Here is a 20,567-nt window from a genome sequence, read left to right on the forward strand (position 1 = left end):
ATTCCATCATCACAGCTAAAGGAAAGAATTCCGCTCTTCTGATGACCCCCCGATCATCTTCACAGCTTCGTTGGCTCCTCCAAGGGGGTGACTCGAAGCCGTAGAATCTAGTATTTATTACTTAGGTGTTCTCAAACCAAGACTATCCGATGCACAAATTCCTTACTCTTGACAGAATACATAATCTGGCCGTCGCAAATACCAACTCTTTCATACCCATGAGTCACATCAGGCGTGTCTCCAAACCCTACACTTCTCGAATGCCGTCTCAAGACAAGAGAAGTTTCCGAGAACGGCCAGTATCCATCCAGACCAACAACAGGCATGCAGTAGAGCGTCTCCGATGGCGGGATGTACAAACCCCCAAGACTCTTGTCCGTAAAGTCATAGTCTGGCAGAAACGAAAAGCGACAGTCCTTATCCTTCAGACTGACAAGCTCTTCAGTACTACTATTGCGTATGTATTCATCTCGCAAGGTATACTCGTTGGTTCTAAAACTCGGATCGTCAGGGTATACCATCGCAACCTCTTCGATGTGGACGGCGCGAAGAACGATATGGCCCTTGGCAACTTCGCCGGCTCTGTCGATGCTGCCAAGCTCAACTTGCGCATCCTCAACAGTAACTAGATAGTCTGAGCCAAAATAGCTGTTTTGCCAGTGCACTGTAAAGTCACAGCACATCCACGACTAAGTTGGCGGCCCTCTTGCCACGACGGGTTTTCTGAATCTGCATCGTCGGACAGGACCGCTTGGAGGACCGTCTACTGCTCTCTACAGTAGAGCTTCAGGCAGCATGCTCTTCCAAATTCCTGCCAGGTACACGTCATTCTTCATTTCAGCGCTGCCCATCGTTTGGAAAGCTTTGGCCATTCCAGATAGCGCGGGCAGACGATCTTTCTCGAATGTGAGTCCAAGCTTAGAGTATCGGTGGACCAGATGTGCCCAATTCCTCATGCAGTGCTTATAGAAGAGATCTCCTTTGACTGCACCCGGATAGTCAGCAGTCTTTGGGACACGGGTGAAGAAATACTTGGTGGCAAAGATGTTCTTTGTCGTCTCGCCACATTCGCACTGCGCGTGCTGGTTGCACACCCATGTGAGCTCTGTGCTGTTGAAGAGGATTGCGCGTGGTGAGAGATGGAGCTCTTGGAAGACCCAACCTCTCTGATATAGTGGCTCTTTCACAGTGGGTAGCTGACGATACTCGTAAGAAGGAAAGTCGGGGAACAAGTCGAAATAGAAGGTCAGATCATGGCCAATCAGGCGCTGTTGCTGGATACACATGGTTCTCTTTTGACCACGATCGTCCTTCACGGGAATCTTCTCCACAGTCACGAACGGCTCGGGATCGTAGCGATTGGAGTAAAGGCCGCCATTGCCATCTTTTGCATGACCGGCAAACAATCCGATAAAGGTATTTGCGTATATGTCCGCCATGTGGGTAGACTCCTCTAACCAATCTTGAGGATCATCTTGGGTGATGCATAAACTGTCAATCCAAATATACTGGATTCCGAGTCTCTTGCAGACATCTGCAGCGTCTTGGAAGGTTAATGCAATATCACCAAGTGCGATGCCGTCATGAGTGAAATTGCTATAGGTATTCTTAAGTAGCTTGATGCTAGCTGAGCTCAGGGTTCCCCAGCAGTGACTCAGCGTTGCGTACTTTTCTTTGAGGATGTTGGTTCGAAGGATGAGTCTGTCGTTACTTATCTCGAGAAGACGCTTTGGTGCTTTCAAGTCTGTGGAATTCCAGCAATCATGCGCGTTTTCACATTCGTGTAATCGCTCCGTAATCCACATGAAGCACTCGTCAGACTTTGAGGAAACCGGGATGTCAATAGGTGCCAACTTTGACTCAGCGCTTGGAGTGCCTTCGATAGTCACCCGGTAGACGTTCATATCAATATCAGGGAGGTGTTTCCCATCAAAAAGGTCATATGGAACATCTTGCGAGAATATTCCAAGGCCTTGTTGATTGCTCTGGCAGATATAGTCCTTCTTGCTTCCCTTTTCCTCGAAGAATTGGAGGAGGGCAGCGCAATGCCAGCAACCCGCATCTGCGCCAACTATATAAGCCTCGACTGGTCTAGTGATTGCACGACGGAACTTGTGCGAGCGGTTCTCGTCTTGAGAAGTGTCAACACAAGAGCCACAGTATTTGCAGGTCTCGCTCATGTTGGCGTTTGTGAGGATCGAATAGCTGTTGGCAAAGTCTCTATTCACGCGAGCTTGCATAAAGTCAGCCTTGCTGCCTCTACGGGTCGGCCGCCTGCAAGTCCAAAACCCCAGCCAGATTTGCCATTTTGGTGGCCAAGTGAGTTAAGTTGCCTACGAATAGTTCTGAGGATGATGGAGTGGCGACAAGGATCCCGTAGACTTTTTTTTTTTTTTTTTTTTTTGTGGCTTCGGGTTTTCAAAGAATAAACTACCAAATGCAATGATGTATTTCTCCTTGTCAGAAAGCGGGAATGTTTTGCCAACTGATGCATTTATACAGGTCTTTACGTGCAGTGACAAAATGTTTATCTTATCTTATCTCTTATCTCTCCAAAAATTCCAAATTTGCCCCGCGATGAACACCACAGAAATTATCGCCAATCTAAATCCCCAAACACTGGATAACCATCATCATGTCTTCAGACGTAGCGGCTCACAAGCCTGTTCACAGCCTTGTCCTTGATACAGGCCCTCTCATCAAGAACGACCCCCCCGCGAATACTCTGCGCGCGAAAGCTGAACAACTCTACACCCTCCCCTGCATTATTTCCGAAATTCGAGATGCCGCCACACGAGCCCGAGTAGAGACCACGCTTCTACCCTTCATCACCCTGCGATCGCCCAATCCCGAGAGCGTAAAGGTCATTCGAGACTTTGCGAGAAGAACAGGAGATTTGGCTGTGCTGAGCAAGCCTGATATTGACGTCTTGGCGCTGGGGTATGAGTTGGAATGTGAGCGAAATGGAGGTGACTGGAGATTGAGAAAGACGCCTGGTCAGAAGGGTTTGAATGGGAAGCCAAACAAGTCTGCTGAGGATGAGAAGACTCAGGCTGAGACGGAGAAGGTTGAGGAGAGTCTTGAGAAGGCTGTTGACAATCTGACCATCGAGAACCCTGTTGAGCAGGCCACGGTCGGAGAGTACAGTCAGTCTACAGAGGCAAAGGACACTGTCGCAGAGACTGTCGCTGAGCCAGAGTCTAAGGATGAGTCAAGCACAGAGGTCACCGAGACCGCAACAAATACGACTGAAGACGCTGCGACCGCAGAGACTGCGCAGGCTGGCGAAAAGGCCGACGAGACAATCGAGGCCGTTGAAGAGGCATCCGACGGCGACGCCTCTGACGACGAAGGCGGCTGGATCACACCCTCAAACCTCAAGAAGCACCAAGCAGCAGACACCGGAGCGACACCCTCAGCGCCCGTCCAAAAGACCCTCCAAGCCGCAGTCCTCACATCCGATTACGCCATGCAAAACGTCGCCCTCCGAATGAACCTCAACCTCGTCGCCCCATCCCTCGCACGAATCACACATCTCAAGAACTGGGTTCTACGCTGCCACGGCTGCTTCAAGATCACAAAGGAGATGAACAAGCAATTCTGTCCCTCCTGCGGCCAACCTACCCTCAACAGAGTGAGCTGCTCGACCGATGAGCACGGCAACTTCAAGATCCATCTCAAGAAGAACTTTCAGTGGAACAATCGTGGCAATGTCTACAGTGTTCCCAAGCCTGTTCACGGATCTGCGAATGGTCGTCTCCCAAAGAACGCAGGCGGCAAGAATGGCTGGGGAAACAATCTCATTCTGGCGGAGGATCAGAAGGAGTTTACACGCGCGGGAGAGGAGCAGAGACGTCAGAGGAAGAAGGACATCATGGATCAGGATTATCTACCCGATTTATTAACGGGGCATCGTGCAGGAGGCGGTCAAAAGATTCGCGTGGGAGCGGGACGAAATGTAAACTCGAAGAAGAAGCACTAGTAGTTGTATTGATGAGACCTTTAGTCTAACGCCCAAACTGAACCGTAACGCCCGTCATGTGTGATTTATTCGTCCTCTGCAGAAATCGGTCAGTAATTTACCAAGAGTGGACGAGAGAGGGAGGACGTACTCTGCTGAGTCAAGAGAAGCTCAAATCGTCGCTTGAGAGTAACGCGCTGGCGCGACCACTTGTCATCGGGGGAGAAGCGCGCGGGGTGGGCGGACTTGGTGACTTGTCCTTGGGCGACCTTCTTGAGGGTGTACAGGCGGTTGCCTTGGGCGTCGAGGGTGTACATGAGATGCATGTTGGCGGTTGTTGTGGTTGATTGTGAGGTTTTGGTGATGCTGAAGCTTTGCCGTACAGCACTCCAAAGATTGAGCAAAGAATTTTTTGACGGTGCTGGGATCACGTGCAAGGCTTATCGTTATCGGTGATTGAGAAATGTGAATTTGGGGACAAAATGTGAGTTTGGGGGACAAAATTGTGACACAAGCGTGCACTGTCAACAGACTTTACTTTTCATACAGAGTTTTGTCACCCTTGTACACCTGGCACAGGCTTAATTTAGCGTGCATGCACTAATTTTAGGTTCTGAGGCATCATTACAGGGCATCACTCAGTGGGTGGCTGTCGCAAAAGTTGTCGCAAAATGATCAATTCAAAATTCATGTTCAAAAGCATCTCAAAGAGCGAAACTATCAAGAACAACAAAACACATGATGCTCAGAAATGACAGGATCATCCATGCTCCCTCTCCAATTACAATGACAGTCAAGTGAGAGTCCAATTACAAATGAGATCCAAGTCAATGCAATCACTTGGTAGGACTGATAGGCTCTCCAACACGAGCGCTCTTAGTTCCAGCCCATCCTTCACGTTCGTAAAAGCGAAAGACAAGGTCGTAGTCCTCAAAATCGTGAACAATACGATCAATGCGTCTGTATCCTCGGACAGGATCAACAAGACGCTTAGCAGCCCAATTGTTGGAGTCATCATCGCCCATGCAATATGGGTTCTGGGCCGCTCCCTTTGCCTCAAAAAGAGTGACGCTGAAACGGCCAGGCTTGAAGATGTCGACAACATGCTCAATAATCTCAGTCGTGGTACGTCCACTCTGACCACCAGGGACGTTGGTCTCGAATGAAGCAAAGGAACACTGAGGCTCCGGGGTGACGTGAACCGTAAAGTAATGCTCACCCTTGCCAGCCTCAGGGGGGACGACGCCATTAGCCGAGAAGCCGCAGGGACTGAACAGGTATGCGTCGACCCGCGCATCGGGATACTTGCTGGTTGGGTAGACGCTGGAGAGGCCGCAACTCTCCGAGACGACAGTCCCCAATGCGTGACCTTCAGTGGTCAGAGCCTCGATGGAGTCGAGCATGGTGTCGTCGTCGTTCGCAAAGACGTCAACCTCGTCAACAGTCTCGGCAAGCCCTCCGAGACTGTTGATGGCTTCCTTGCGTGCATCCTTGGCCTCTGCAGCCATCTTGTCGCTGGCGACCGCACTCGCGTGCGACAGATAGAACTGCTTGGCGTTTTCAGGATCGAGATCCGTCATGAGGATTTCGAGCGTCTCGTCGTGGTAACTGCTCGGGAGTCCATTGAAGGACGTCCCGACGGGGATCTTGGTGCCTTCAACCTCACCGGGGGTGCGAGGGGGCGTGAGGGCTTGCTGGTTGGGTGAGGTGAGGTACAGATACCAGTGATCGCCGTTCATCTTGCCTACCATATAGGCACTACCTCCGTCGAACATGTCGTCGAGATACTTGACCTCTTGCTTCCAGCTGCGGTGGGGGCCCTGCTGCTTCTCGGGGAAGAGAAAGTTCTTGCGACTGTAGAATACTCGGTATGGAGTCGCGGCTGCCTGGATGTCGTCGGCCGAATTGGCATTGTGGAATGGGAATCCGTGTTTGGCAGCGATGTGAAGCATTCGCTGGAGACCAAGAAGAAGGGTAGTGGTTCCGCAAGTCTTGAGGATGATCTTGTGAGGAAAGACAAACATGCTCGACTCGGAGAGGAGATAGGCATCCATCATTTCGCTCTCAAGAACAGACAGGACCTTGCAATTGACCATATCAAGCATGGGAACCCAGGTATCAGCCGGAACTGCCTTGAGACCATTGACAGGAGCAGTAGGAGGCAGAGTCGTCGGGCTAGGAGCGAACCAAACCTCGAGAAGCTTCTCGGGACCTTCAAAGGCGTTGGTCGAGTCGAGGTCGGCGGCTACATCATGGTTGATAGTGAGATGAGGAGTAGCCGAGGCGGGCGAAAAGGTGCAGTTGTACGGGACGGAGGTCATGGCGGCGGATTGTGAGTGTTCTTTGCCCGGTGGCAGAGTCCGCGGAGCACTAGCTGCCGCTCAAACAGACTATGCGGCGTCTGTTTGAGAGAGTAGGCCCACAGGTACGGGGACTTGTTCAGATGCTGGCGGAGCCAGCAGCAATCGATCGATCGGGGGGTAACGCCTCGGGGACGTTAGGGGGGTCGCGAGCGGATGAAGTGGTAGAGCTCTTTTGACGGAATTGTGGCAGAGAAGGTTACTTGAGAGATGTGAATCGGTGGATGGTAGTTGAAGGGGTGCTATCGGGGCCTGAAGTGGTAAGTCAGTCTCTGATGCTGTGATGCCTGATACCGTGATGAACATACTTGGAAGGTCGAGAGAAGAGGAAGCGCAGGAGATCCGTCGGCCGCATAGAAGCCCAGTAAAGGAACCAAGAAAGGTCAGTGACGGTATCGAGAAGAACCGTCGATTGTTTGAGAGATTAGACGCGTTTATTCGACATTGAAGTCGTAACCAAGTTTGCAGTCGCGTGAGCAGTGCGATGCGAGGCAAGGCGATCAAGAGGGATAAAAACAGAGAGGAGGAGATGAATACAGGACAACAAAACAGATGGAATGCCAGAGAACAGCAAGTGACTGATGCTTGTTTGTTTATGCTACTGTCGGTGAGAGAATTAATTTTGGGTCTCTTTGACAGAAGTGGGAGGGGTTGGGGTTTATTTTTCTGCCCGCGAGCAAGAGAACAAAATTTCTCTCTTTGCATCCCGATCCAACGTGCTAAGGTCTCAATAAGGCGGTGCTAACTAACTCCCCCAGCCAAGCCCAACCCAAACAGCTGTAAGGTACAGTTTAGTGGGAGCTACGTAGTGCGACTCGTCAAATCCTGCCCAATAGAGGTCATTCTACATGGCTGCGACCACGGGGAAGTAGAGCGTGTCCCCGGCTTCTGGGCCCGAGAACTGCAGGTTTTTTTTTTCCTTTTACGAAAAAATTAGACACCAGCGCTGAGCTTTTTTGGGAGGCGAGCCTATGATTTTTACTGGGTTGAAGGGTGGGGCAGGGCTTGGGAGATCCTTGTTATGGCCACACGAGTTTCGTCATTGTAACTTTCTTGGAAAGGAGGGAGATGCTGTGAGGGTGCAGTGAGCCAATTATGGATGGGTTCGTAAATGCATGTGCCTGAGTGAGTCAATGCCGACGAAGCTTGTGAGACACACACAAGACAGACACAACAGATGCAGACATTATAACCATTCAAGACATACAGATGGACACAGAGATTTGTATCGTGTACGTTGTTGTTCCCTCCGGGGGCTCCTAGCGGAGGGCTCTTCCTCGCTGCGCTCGCGTGAAATGGTCATGTTGAATGCGATGGCCTGAGATGTACCAGCAGCAACTGCCTGATGTCGGCGAGTGGATCAATTAGCCACGTTTGTCATGACCTTTTCTGTAATATCTCCAAAAACATGAAACAGCGAACAATCCCGGTACTTATCAACTAAACTCCCTCCCTCCCCCTCCTCACCGTCCCTCCCCGAAATATCCTTCCCATTCACCGTCGTACCAGACGGGTATGTCGGTCGTCTACCTTCCTCAACCAGAGTAATAAACTGCGCATCCATAGGAACACTCCCCAGGAACGGCACCCTAAACTCCTCCGCCATGCTCTTCCCTCCCCCAGACCCGAATATATCAGTGCACTCGGAGCAGTGTGGACACACGTAGCCGCTCATGTTTTCCACAACACCCAATACCCGTATGTTGGTCTTGGTGCAGAAGTTGAGCTCTTTTCGCACGTCCGCTGTCGCTACGGCTTGGGGTGTCGTGACCACCACTGCGCCCGCGACTTGGCCCGGCAGTGCGTCCTTTTGGAGCGTTTCGGCGAGGGATATATGTTCGTCGCTTGTTCCGGGTGGTGTGTCGATGAGTAGAAAGTCGGTCTCGTCCCAGAGTACGTCTTTGAGGAATTGTCGGATCATCGCTGTCTTCTTTGGTCCTCTCCATACAACCGCGTCGCCTCGCCTCGGGAGGAGGAAGCCTAGACTCATCGCGTGTAGAGACCCGAGGCCTTTGGATGAGTCTTCTTCATGTACTAGCACGGGCGCCCATCCTCCTGGTACTTGTGTGACTTTTGACTCTTCGATTGAGAGCATGCGCGGGATGGAAGGGCCGGTTAAATCGACGTCGAGAATGCCGACAGAGTGGCCGGCTGAAGCGAGCGATAGTGCTAATTGTGTTGTGACTGATGATTTGCCTACTCCTCCTTTGCCTGAGAGGACCTGTTTGGTGAGTAACAGAAGTGAGCGGCGTAGGGTAACGTACCAGGATGATGTGTTTGACCTTTGTGAGGCCCATCGCGGAGGATGTGAGTGAATGTGAATGAATGTGTGTCGGATGATACGTAGAGAATGTGTCGCAGAGAAGTAATCTGTGGTAAATGAGCTGCGCGCGAGGTGAATAAACGTCTGTTGTAAATCTTCACGTTGATCGCCTCTGATTTGAAAGCTATTTACTAAGCCGATCAAAACATTGGCCGAACCGGCGATGAGGGGCATTCACCCCGCTATCGATAAGAAGAGCTCCGTCATCGGTCAGGCTCAAAAATTCTAAAAGATCATCGCTGACATCACAGATCTCGATGACACTATGCATCTACGCATATCTTATGCAGCAAGTTATGAACGCACAAAATATATTATCTTATCGCTAGGGTATCTTATCTCCAGTATCATGAAGCCACTTTTCCGACCATGACACCAAACCATGCCCATCCCATTCCTCCTTTTCCGTTAATGTCCACCGCCATTATCCCATATCTATAGCAAAACTCCCAAGCAAACCCAAATACATGAACCCAAGAATAATGCCTGCTAGTTCAGGCGACAACAACAACAGCGCATAAAGTCAAAGCGCATCTCCCTTGTCTTGGCGTGCTTTGACGCTCAAAATTCTTATCTCGTCCCCTGTCGGCCGTTGGATGGCCTCAGCTTTGCAAGGTGCGAAACAGTTTGTCTCAGTTACCCTTGCGGAAAGCCGGTGATGCTGATGGTGGTACTTGTGCGGGAGAGTCCATCAGAAATTGAACACTGTTACGCTTGCACATGACGATAGGCTTGCTCTTTGCGCAGTATCCCAAGAGCTCAGCGTGCTCTGGCAAGGTTTCTGGCACAGCATCTGTGTATCTAATGATGGGACCACCATCGAATGTAAGCCCAATTACTTGTGCCTTATATTCAATGTCCTCTTCTTCATCGGGGTTGACCGAAATTGTGTTACTGTTTGTGTTAGAAACATTCTGAGTAACGGCGCGGAGTACTCACGCTTGACTCATTGGAGGCCCAAATTCAAAATCCTTCTTCTGGCGACGGCTTCGAATTCGCTTCTTTGTGCAATCGTGGAATAGATGAAGAAATCCAGCAATCACAAGAACGGGTGTACCTAATGCAAGTGCCCATGGTCTGAACCGTCAGCGACTGAGTGTAACATGAGACGAGTGTGCATGATAGACGAGACTTACGGATGCTGTCTTCCACGAAGGGTATGTGCCAATGCAAGAATGATGCCAATCATGGCAATCAATGAACCGACTTGGATCATGGTCCAGGTAGACCAGTAGAGTGAGATGAGGTCTTCACCGTCACAAAACTGAAGCGCTAGAATGGAGTACGCTTCCATGACGACAATGACGGTTGAGACAGACACACATCCAAGACACATGGCGACCGACTGCCGTATTCGCTTCGTTCGTGCTTTGGGATTATGAGCTAGCTTCTCCATAGCTGCTTGGCCACTATTCTTGTTAGATCAATATTAAAATCATTTCAACGTCAAACTCACCGGATATATGTCCACGAAGCAACAAACAAGACCAACAAGTTGGACACAAACATGGTCCAGTAGATGATCTTGAACTGCCATCGCACCATGTGAGAAGCAAAGTGAGCATACTTCACACACAGCTCGGGGTCAGGATCTTGTCGTCGAAATAATGAGTCCATCTTGTTTGTAGAGATGAAATGATAAAATCTTATGAAAACCGGAGGAACGAGACATCCTTATACTTGTGCACAGCCCTGAATCACTCCAAGCCATACCTCTGTGATATGGAGTACAGACCCGCTATCTCTGAATCTCCTCAGACGTGACGCGCAATTCCCTTCTTGGTGTTCCTTGCCAAGCTATCCCAAGAACGGCGATCCCTTGTTGAGCCTCTGTCAGTGAGATCCCGTCTTGGCCTGAATAGGGGAAGTTGGGAAACATTCGGGCTTAGACACGAGGCCGGTTGGTGTCTCTGATTGGACCGTTTGCATCTGTATCTGTGTCGCAGATGAGATCGGGCACCTATCTACAAGGCCCTCCCTGCTGAGCTTAGCTTGCGACATTCTTTTTTGCTTGTTTGTGATATGGTGCTGGCTTGTTTGCCAAGGACAGGCGATATTACAACGGGTCATTGAGGCTGTGAGTACGCTTATTGAGTGGATACCTCGTCCCGTGCCAAGCCGGGGCTTGTCTCCCGTCATGACTCCGGAGCCGTAATCTTGAGGGGAGGCCCTTCGGAACATGTCTGTGTCCAAGTCTGGGGTTTTAGATCCCTGCCATATAACAGCCTGATAACAACCCAACCGTTCGGTTGAGCCTTGTAATTAAACTATTCATCACCCTTGCGTATGTATTGCTTTTTTGCAAATTTTCACATGTGAAGGAGGAATTGTCTGTGAAACATTGTGCAATCTTTGTCATGTTTTGTGTCACATACATTTCCTTGATTTACCCATCTGGCCAAGTAAGCCTTTCCCGCCCGCAAGTGTGGACCACGGCACTTGACCGCCACAGGGGAATCTGAATTCAGCTATCTAGATCTACTAGCCTTAAAATGTCATTCCGTGAGTGGTTGACTGAATGATCGGCACTTTGATCTACACTCCAGGTCTCTAGAGCCTCCTCATTCTGTTTGCATCTTGGCACTCGATTCTGTTCACACCATTCTCTTTACATCTTGGCATCTTCTGTCTCATCTTGCAATCGCAGTTATCGCCAAGCGTTCAACGGATTTCAGACTACCTACATGTACAACGTGCCGCGTAATCGGAGTCCGAAATGGAAACATGAGGCTTCCTGCAGTTTCATGTCCTCGTGGATAATAAGCGTAAAACCAACCTTATCAATTGTGTAACTAACGGTTGGTGATACGGTATGTGAATTTGGACTTGGCGTGCTTATCAGGATCGTCGTCGCTGTGACGAGTCAGCAGTGTCGATCTTTTTTAGTGACCGTGGCTGAGTAGGAGAGCTGCTTGACTCATTGACGCGTATGAGACATTGATAAAGGGAACTGATTAAGCTTATCTGAGTTAACGACGCACGTCATTGTCTTAAAAGCTCCGATACACGATGTCTTGTTACAGATCTACACTGTGGAGGCTAGGACGATTTACGTGGAGGTTAGCATGATTTGCGTGGAGGCTACAGCCTAATCCACGGAGAGGTTACAAACCGCAGTGATGCTGACGTATGATTGCACAAACTCGGCGCAGCTGTAAAGTCGCGTATCTGTAACGATAAGCAGGATCTCGACGTGATACAACGCGTGAGCCAGCGTCACCGTAGTCCGTATGGCTACGCAGGGATTACTGGATTGGGAAACATGTCCAGATCTGGATGTTTCCAATTGATCATTGGCCAACCTTGTTCTAAGCTTAAATCAGGGAAACATCGAGGAAGGAGCACTCGCCAAGGGCGTACCCGCGGGTACTCAACTGAACCATGATCTTCACTATTTGATGGATGAAGCAATTTGAGGGTCCAGCGTGGCTTGGCTGTGGGGATAGAACTGGAATACCCCAGTGATCTGCCAACAAGGTTGGGGAATGCCATGAGATTCACAACGATTGAGCCAAGGAATACTGACAAAAGGCATTTACTAAGAGACATATTGAGTCGCTGTCAATGCTGATTGATTGGATTACTGTCTGAGTGTCGGATAAGAGTTCGTAGATACGATTGGAGCCGATTGGTCACTATAAAGAACCCCCGACAGGTAGATGGACTAATGCAATTGAGCCGCGCCTTTGACGGCAGGCAATTGGGGTGGTGATATCGACAACTACGCCGAGCACTAGTGCCGAAACCTTGAATTCGGATTTGAGTTTGAATTGCCGTTGAGACTTCGGAGGCATCACTATCCGGAACTCTGTTTGGGGATTGCCGCTTCATTCCACTTTGACGATGAAGAATGACGTTAACAAAGACTCCATTGATCTCCACACAATTGGCAGAGAAGCGTGAAGAGACACAGTAAAATTAGGCCCATAAGTCGGTCTCGTACAGCTGCCACTCATGCTAAGGCCCATGGTGGAGATGATCTGCAGCTCTGTCTCTGCCTGCAAATACACCAGAACGTACTGTAGCAGCTAGATTCGTGACAAGCAAAGTCGGTGTGCGGACATTTTCAAGTCCGGTAGACCAGTTTTGATAATAACTAACTGCCTCAAAACTGTTGAGACGTTGAATGATGTCAACGTGGAGGGCTGAGTTTTGTGGCTGAAGCTTATCTATAATCAATCTCAGGGTCAACCAGCACAAACCAGAAGTTGAGACTGATCACTGCACATCGAGGCAAACTAAGGATCGCTAGGATCAAGACAATATCGAGAGCAGGATTCTCTCCCGATTTCTGTTCTAATTCGTGGAGGACGATGAAGTTCGAAATCTGATTTGATCCGCGATCACTACCTTTTGCATCTTTGATATGACCTGTTTTCGATACAACCAATGATTCGGGGTTTAGCAAATCACCTTCCCCGTTCTTATCAGTCATATCCCTCCGGGGGCTCCTAGCGGAGGGCTCTTCCTCGCCGCGCTCGTATGTTTCACAAGTTTACTCCGCCAGGACATTTTAGCCCTAGAGGAATAGTCGAACCATGACTGATATCGCACAAAATCAGCTTATTTCCCCTTTAGTTGGCCCTCAAAATCAAGATTCACCCGACCCAAACAGCCGAATTTGACAGCAAGGGTTGGGGCCAGCTCTCGTTTCGAAACCTGGGATCTTATACTTATGGACTGTTCAATGCCACGCGATCATACGGCATTTTCGGGTCTGTTGAAGTTCAGAGATCCCACCCTGCTTCATCCGTCCATGCTCATTTCAATGCTCGATCGAGGCGCTGAAGCATGAATCGAACCACGAGGACTTGATCAAGATCTATTTCATATGTCCTTCTGTTGTGCACCTAATGATCCTTGCCTGCAGTGTTTAAAAACTGTTCTCAATTCTATCATTGCGTTATGATGGCGCCATCGCCAAACTCCAGTCATCACCAGTGAAGGTCAGATAGTCGTAAGATGACAACAATCCAGCGTGTGCACTTCAAACGCAGCGTCGCATGCTCAGATTGGGTCTGAGATATAGTCCCATCATTGGCTTCCATATCTGCCGCCCATTCTAGAAACAATCCCGATTATTCAAGATGACGTGTAAGCTAGAACAATTCGAGGCTGGTCGTCGGTAGTTCGAGGTTCCGACGGCAATCAATTCTCCCGTTTCAAAATTCGGATGAACTCAGCTTCCGGGGGTCCTCTGATTGGTCTGATTTTGATGCGACAGGCATTGAAACTTTGGCGGCCGACTCGCCGTCGTAGCGAGTTTGACCCAGTGAGACGGGGCTGTGTTGAAACGCAATTGAAGCATGTGATGAGACGAGAGTTTTGGTATTTATATAGGGAAAGACTCTCAAGAAGATGTGGCCAAATAATTGCAAATCAAAATGGAACCGATTTCAAAGACTCAGAGAACTATTCACGATGACTCCAAGTCAATGGGCAGACGCTTTGTCGACCTCGCCAAGGTATGGACCGAATCAACAGCCACGATCCTCGCTAACAGTCTAGTTTCTATCATCATTGAAAAGCGATTTAGATCTCGCAAATGTTACAGCTCCGCCTTTCTTCCTAGCACCATCTTCAGTCGTCGAGAATCCCGGAAGTTGGGCAAAGAAACCTTTACTCTTCACAGCACCAACGAAAGAACTCGATCCAGCGAAACGAAGTCTTTCAGTCCTGCAATTGTTCCTGGCAGGCCTTCGGAGCCAATTGTATGTTGCAGGTGCTCCAAATATCAGCATCAAGAAACCTCTTAATGCTTTCCTTGGCGAACTCTTCCTTGCTTCTTGGAGTGAGGGAGACAGTGACACCAAGTTGGTAGTTGAGCAGGTTAGCCATCATCCGCCGATCACTGCGATGCATATTTCTGCAGATGGAATAAGAGCGGATGGTTATGGGCGAGTTGAGATGACGTTTAATGGAAACATCAACATTCGGCAAATGGGACATGCTATAATACACCTCGATAAGTTTGATGAGGATTACCTGGTTCCTCTAACAGACGTCACCGTACGGGGCTTTCTGTCAGCATGTCTTTACCCAGAGATCATAGGCACATATACAATTGTCTCAAGCTCTGGATATGTCTCAGAGATCGACTTTTCCGGTGCTGGTATTTTCCGAGGCAAGAGAAATTGCTTCGAGGCGATGGTCTATCACAAAGATGAGCCCAAGAAGCATTGCTACAAGCTATCGGGAGTCTGGAGCGAGGGATGGAAGATTACGGACGGCAAAGGAAAGTTGTTGGAGAGATATACTGTCGACCCAGAGACATCTGCAGACATGCATATCGATCCAGTGGAAGAACAAGACCCCCGAGAGTCAAGAAGAGCATGGGGAGAAGTCATCTCAGCTCTAGAGCAAGGGAATTATCGGGATGCATCGCATGCGAAGCACGAGGTTGAGGAGGCCCAGCGTCAGAAGAGAAGAGACGAGAAGGCGCAAGGAAAATCATGGGAGCCGTTATTGTTCCAGAGTCTACCAGGTGATGATCACAGAGCCTTCCATCAGTTGGCTCAAGGGACGAAATGGAAGCTTCATGATCAGGAGACGAAGGGAGTTTGGAGAATTAATGATGAGGCTTTGCAGAAGATGCGAAAGGAGGATGGGCAGATTATGATTTGATGAATATTTACAGTTTAGATAATTACAGGGCGTAAATAGATATCCTTATATACTTGGCTTAATACAGAACTAAACGTGTGGCATCCAGCCTATGGAACAGGTATTGAACAAGTGACTTGAAGGCTTAATCCATCAAATCAACGACCGAATGAAACAAGAACCTCGGCCTCTTCCATGAGAATGAATCCCTCGTAATATTTAGCCGCATCCTCAATGACAATCAAATATGGTTATATGAGACTCGTTTTCACTATCATCTATAAAGCACCTGTTATAGCCCTCTGACTTAAAACTTCAACATTTCTTGTCAAATTCTCCGCCATCTTGGACTGCTCACCGTCAGTGATGCGCACAATATCCTCCGCCGCACTGTCACACCAGTCCCTGAACTCCTCCTTTCCGCGCTCAAAATCATTGTCATCCATAGCCGCCAGCGCCTCCATCTTGTTGATCCCCGGCCTGATGTACTTATTAGACACAAGGACGTACATGCTAGCCACGTCTGCAGTAGCCGAGAAGCGTCCCTGAAGTTCGAATGCGTTTCGGAGTAAATTCTGCTTGCTTCTCTCCCGGATCTTGTCAACGCTGTCTCCCTTGTCCAACGCACGTTGAATTGGGTTTAAGAAACTCTGCAGGTTTTCGTTTACAGTCGTTGTGATGACGGTTTGCACTCGGCTAAAGAATAATGCCATCTCCTCGACTTCCTTCTTTAGTTCTGTTAGGCGGCGCATAGACTCCTCGAGAATCTTCATGATCTGCTCCTGTTTCTTGTTAGTATGCGAGTTGAGAGGGACGACAAGACGTACTAGTTCAATCTTCTCGGAGCATAGACGCTGAAGCTCTGCATGTGTCTTTGCGAGATCGTGCTTAGCTTTCGTGAGGCTGTGATGACTGATCGAGAGCTTTTCGGTCTGTTTGTCAAGTTCCTCCCAGAGCTTCGACTCGTTCCCTCTCGCTTCGTCCAATTGGGCCTGCGCCATTCGTCTCTGCATCTCGCGGTGCTCTACTGCTTTGGCTACATAGGCCTGTCTTTCATTCGTGATAGTCTTAGAATGTTCCTTACTGTGCCTGTTCTCAGCTGCGACCTCGCTGTCGCTGGAGCCAAAGAAGTATCCCCATCCTTTGGAGAATACGCCCTTTTCTCCTGCGAAGAGTTATCAACATATGATTGACAGCAGTTGGACATGGGCTCTTACCACGACTTGGTGCTGGTCGATCTGGGACGAACTCCCGCGCATGGATCATATCGGACCATGCAGATGGTTCCTCAATAGGTGGCCGATCAAGAAGCGCATTCAGTCTTCGCTGGGCTTCCTCAACCTGTCTCCGGGCCATTTGAAGCAACTTCTGTTGCTCTTGGATGGCTTGCTTGGCATCTTCTTCCTCCCTCTCTCTGGCTTGTCTCTCTGCGTCTGCCATGACAGCATTGACTGTGTTTTGAGTTCGTTTCTCTTCAGTCACCGCTGGTAATTGTCAGTAATTAAAGATCATTGAATACCGTTCTGCACGTACACCCCGCATCTTGCGAGTTCTTAAGAAGATGCATAATCACTCTCTCCCAATACTCAAACTTTTTGGTGATAGCTTCAGCATCAGCTTTGAAGTTCTCAGCGTTAGTTTCCAGTCGCTTCATAGCTCCTGGAAGATTATCCTCGGCGTCTTCCAGATCACTGAGTAAATCGATGATGTAGGCGATGGTGCCCTCAGGCGCAATCATGCTGCGAGCGACACTTTGGAGGTTGTTCATGCGTTTCTGCGCGTCAAGGAAAGCAAGCCTACCGATGTCCGCACAGTGCTGTAGATTTGTACGAAAATACTCTGATCTTCACTTCTGTTAGCCATTCATCCCAGTGCGGACAGGATACTTACGGGAGCAGACCAATGACTTTCCCAGTCTCATCCGTGATCTCCTTGTCCCTCACCTTGATGTTGGCAGCCTCACGCACAGCAGCCGTTTTGAGACAAAGAGCCATGATGGAGATGGCATTCGGGGCATGCGTGAGGGGCTTTGCCCATTCATTGCTCATGAGCAGGTCGCTTGCCTTGATGGTCTGAACGACGTCTCGGCATGACATTTGAAGGGCAAGAGCATAGTTAGCTCGCTGCTGGGCTTGATGGTCATAGTCGGACTGACCAACACCAAAGGCAGACGGCTGACGAAAGTCCTCCGGATGAGACGGATAGTCTGAGCCGCTGGCTGCCCTTCGGCCTTGATCAAAAGTCATTATTTGTGAATGAAGAGAGAATGGTTCCAGTGAATCGATTGCTCTGCGGATTGATGGTGTTCATGATTTCAAGAGACAATGCCACCTTTTATCGCGAGGTGGTCTTGGACATGCGGCTGTTGGATGGTGATCTGCCTCATGCGCGGTTCGCATACGCTCGGGCCTCCATAATATCAGCCTGGCGTTGAGACTAGGCCAAGAGATCAGCCCATCAAGGCAAGCCATCAGAGATATCACATACTGCGCACTCTAGAAATGCTTGCCAAAGTCACCAGTACCTCGAGGTTCATTCAGTGCCACAAACGATAGCAAGTATACTGCAACTTTAAATGGCTTCCGGCAGAAACATGTCTCGTCTAATGGCTCACTAACTTTCTGTTCTGTAACCTTGTTGCCTTAATGCATGCGAGCTGGCAGATGCAGCTGAACCAAGAACAAGAATATCACAGTGCCCGTGTCGTGACGGACTGTACAGATGATTTCTTTCAAAGGTGTTTGCTTGATCGTTCGCTTCAAATTCACAAGCAAGGGGGGTTTAGTATTAGTTGATTGGTTACAAAACGCCTGTGCAGTAGCTCACCCAACATGGCTGACGTTGCTGCACGGGCGTTATGTCTAGCCAATCACCTACACGCACGTCAAACCGAATGATTACCCCTCTATGAAACTGTGAAGCCATTCACTGCCATGATGTTGTCTGCCTTGCATCGAGACTTGATTCAAACGCCAAGTTCAGCCTCATTATGCAAGGAAGTCAATATACTCGTATACCCGTATCAATGTAGCCAATAAACACTTCGATCACCTACGGAAATCACGCGCCTTCGTGCCACAACTGAAGCCTGCACCGTTGAAGCGGTCTTGAACCTAGAACGATGTAGCTGATGGTGGCCTAGAAGTAGCCAATTACTGGAATGAATACACACGAAGCTGAAATCAAACCTTATCAAATACTGAGTCGCTGAAACCGGCATATGAGTATCTGCTCTAATAATCCATTATATTAGGCCAGACTCTTTGTCCAAGTCAAGATTTTGCAGGCTTTCTCAGTCCACTTCCCTCATATGCATGCCCATTAGCACCTCAATTTGCCCAGTATCAACCCTTCTTCAACAATGGATAGCCTCTCCAATAACGTATCCAATATCCAGGACTCACTTCAATCTGCCAAGAAGCGACTCAGTTCTCTTGATGTCACTTCGAAGAACACTGTCGCTGCAGAGGTCGCCGCTATTCGCTCGTCTCTTCAGAGTAGTCTCAGCAAAGCTCAGCATGCTAAATTGCAGATGAGCTCATTCCTATTATTAGTTGAAGATGTTGCAGATCCAACCACCATCAACATGGCCCCTCAGATTTCTTGGTTGGCTCGATCTCTTGATGGCATTACTTCTTCTATCTCTCAAGCTGAGGCATCAGCAGATAGCGCGCTACAGTCTACAATGGACTTCACTTATCAAGTGATGACCGTCAGACTAGATGTCGAGGCCCAGGATGATCTGCTCGATGAATGCCAGTCGCGAGCAAAAGGACTCGCTAGCCAGGCAGAGAGCTCTCTGACCTTGAGTGAAGAAATTCTGGCGCAGACACAAAAGGATGCTAGCGCCAAAGAAGAAGAAATTCGTATCAAGACTCGCCAGGCGAATGAGAAGAGGACTAGGAAAGCAGAGCTTGATCGTGAGATATCGCAAAAGAACGGACAGATTGCAGAGACACACAGACGACGTGAGAGTAAGAAGGAATCAGCAGGCGTAGGACTGGTATGCACCCGCAATTGCAGGTCTAAGAGCTTTGACTAATTAGAAGATAGATGCTGACCGGAATTGGTCTCTTAGCTGCACCTTTCACCGCCGGGGCATCATTGAGTCTGGCAGCAGCCGGAGCTGGATTTGCTGGGTGAGCAACATGCGCAGATTATGGGACAAAAAGCTAACACATCATAGTTACAAGGGCGTGCGTGTATCGGATCTAAAGGACGAGATTGTCGCCCTTCAATCCAGGGTGTCCGCTTTGAATAGAGAGATAAGTCAAGATCAGCAGGTTATCTCGAACCTCGAGATTGAGCAGCGCAGCTTGCAAGGCCTAGTCTCGCAGTACCAGCGCGATATCTCATCCCGTCGATCAACGCATCAACTCTACCAGAAGCAAATCGCAGAGGCTAACCGGGTTGAGAACGACATCACAGCGCTCAAGGGTGTTGCAGAAGCCACCATCTCCAACATAAACGATGTCAACTGCGAATTACAGGAGGTTAAAGAGTGCTTGGATGAATGTAGTTCTCTCTTACAGGCCAAGTCAGTTGACTTGTCGACCTCGGCGACCTCTGTTGATTGGATCATTGGTGCGGTTGGTAGGTGCACTAGAAAGTTTCGTGCAAAGGAGTTTGAGAGACAGATAACGCTTATGCAGCAGGTTGCTGAGGTACTTGACAAGGTTGAACAGGAAGGCCAACTACTGTTGTCAAGTCAGGATATGCCTTTCCTGGACACAAAGCCTTGGGGTGATGTTAAAGGACTAATCATGGAGGAAAATGAGGCAATTCCTGAATTGACTTATGCAAAGTAGTTTTGGTAATATAGCGTTAAAAGTTCTAGTCCTTGCCTAGTAAACTATAATACATTATATTGCCAGGCGTAGGTAGCTAAATAAGACATAAAGAAATTATAAAGAAATAATATGATGGTAAATAGCAAGCTTTCAATATCATACTTAGCAATTATGCTCGTGGATCGAGGCCACTTGTTCAGTTGGATCATAAGGTTCAAGGCAGCAGCTATATAACCTTAAGACTTAATATTAAGGTTATTATATTCTTTAGCATAGTATATAACGCTATATATTATAATATACTAAAAAATAAGTATTATATTATATTATTCTTATTATATAAGACCTTATTAGCTATACCTTGCGTATTGGCTATAGAGATATTTAACCTTTTACTTAGCAAAACATCTTTATAGGACCACTTGATACATCAATATAGCTAAAATCCCTCCTTCTTAGTTAACCCAATTTGCAGAAGGTTCTCTATTTACACCTTTCACACAGACGCCCTCAATCAGCATAACATTAGG

General features: G+C 48.7%; 8 protein-coding genes across 8 annotated transcripts; 3 read left to right on the forward strand and 5 right to left on the reverse strand.

The window, feature by feature from the left end:
• Positions 1–15: 15 nt before the first annotated feature.
• On the reverse strand, positions 16–2,180 carry FSUBG_10236 (uncharacterized protein; the record flags this gene model as incomplete). Its single annotated transcript, XM_036674793.1, has 3 exons — positions 16–107; positions 167–648; positions 778–2,180. 3 exons carry the CDS (start codon positions 2,178–2,180, stop codon positions 16–18), a joined length of 1,977 nt encoding a protein of 658 aa, XP_036534270.1.
• Positions 2,181–2,635: 455 nt separating this feature from the next.
• On the forward strand, positions 2,636–3,982 carry FSUBG_10237 (UPF0271 protein; the record flags this gene model as incomplete). Its single annotated transcript, XM_036674794.1, has 1 exon — positions 2,636–3,982. The coding sequence occupies one exon, from the start codon at positions 2,636–2,638 to the stop codon at positions 3,980–3,982; it is 1,347 nt and encodes a 448-aa protein (XP_036534271.1).
• Positions 3,983–4,797: 815 nt separating this feature from the next.
• FSUBG_10238 (adenosylmethionine decarboxylase) lies at positions 4,798–6,282 on the reverse strand (the record flags this gene model as incomplete). Its single annotated transcript, XM_036674795.1, has 1 exon — positions 4,798–6,282. The coding sequence occupies one exon, from the start codon at positions 6,280–6,282 to the stop codon at positions 4,798–4,800; it is 1,485 nt and encodes a 494-aa protein (XP_036534272.1).
• A 1,298-nt stretch (positions 6,283–7,580) lies between these two features.
• Positions 7,581–8,618, reverse strand: FSUBG_10239 (cytosolic Fe-S cluster assembly factor CFD1; the record flags this gene model as incomplete). The annotated part of the gene is made up of 3 exons (XM_036674796.1): positions 7,581–7,639; positions 7,828–8,542; positions 8,586–8,618. The coding sequence occupies 3 exons, from the start codon at positions 8,616–8,618 to the stop codon at positions 7,581–7,583; spliced, it is 807 nt and encodes a 268-aa protein (XP_036534273.1).
• A 658-nt stretch (positions 8,619–9,276) lies between these two features.
• FSUBG_10240 (uncharacterized protein) lies at positions 9,277–10,261 on the reverse strand (the record flags this gene model as incomplete). Its single annotated transcript, XM_036674798.1, has 4 exons — positions 9,277–9,538; positions 9,584–9,721; positions 9,781–10,053; positions 10,101–10,261. 4 exons carry the CDS (start codon positions 10,259–10,261, stop codon positions 9,277–9,279), a joined length of 834 nt encoding a protein of 277 aa, XP_036534274.1.
• A 3,767-nt stretch (positions 10,262–14,028) lies between these two features.
• Positions 14,029–15,268, forward strand: FSUBG_10241 (KES1-like protein; the record flags this gene model as incomplete). Its single annotated transcript, XM_036674799.1, has 2 exons — positions 14,029–14,146; positions 14,199–15,268. 2 exons carry the CDS (start codon positions 14,029–14,031, stop codon positions 15,266–15,268), a joined length of 1,188 nt encoding a protein of 395 aa, XP_036534275.1.
• Positions 15,269–15,525: 257 nt separating this feature from the next.
• Positions 15,526–17,493, reverse strand: FSUBG_10242 (uncharacterized protein; the record flags this gene model as incomplete). Its single annotated transcript, XM_036674800.1, has 4 exons — positions 15,526–16,412; positions 16,465–16,731; positions 16,781–17,043; positions 17,138–17,493. The coding sequence occupies 4 exons, from the start codon at positions 17,491–17,493 to the stop codon at positions 15,526–15,528; spliced, it is 1,773 nt and encodes a 590-aa protein (XP_036534276.1).
• Positions 17,494–18,608: 1,115 nt separating this feature from the next.
• Positions 18,609–20,055, forward strand: FSUBG_10243 (uncharacterized protein; the record flags this gene model as incomplete). Its single annotated transcript, XM_036674801.1, has 3 exons — positions 18,609–19,250; positions 19,301–19,386; positions 19,434–20,055. 3 exons carry the CDS (start codon positions 18,609–18,611, stop codon positions 20,053–20,055), a joined length of 1,350 nt encoding a protein of 449 aa, XP_036534277.1.
• Positions 20,056–20,567: the final 512 nt, after the last annotated feature.

Source organism: Fusarium subglutinans (assembly GCF_013396075.1).
Source record: "Fusarium subglutinans strain NRRL 66333 chromosome Unknown NRRL66333_c0000175, whole genome shotgun sequence".
Lineage (NCBI taxonomy): Eukaryota > Fungi > Ascomycota > Sordariomycetes > Hypocreales > Nectriaceae > Fusarium > Fusarium subglutinans.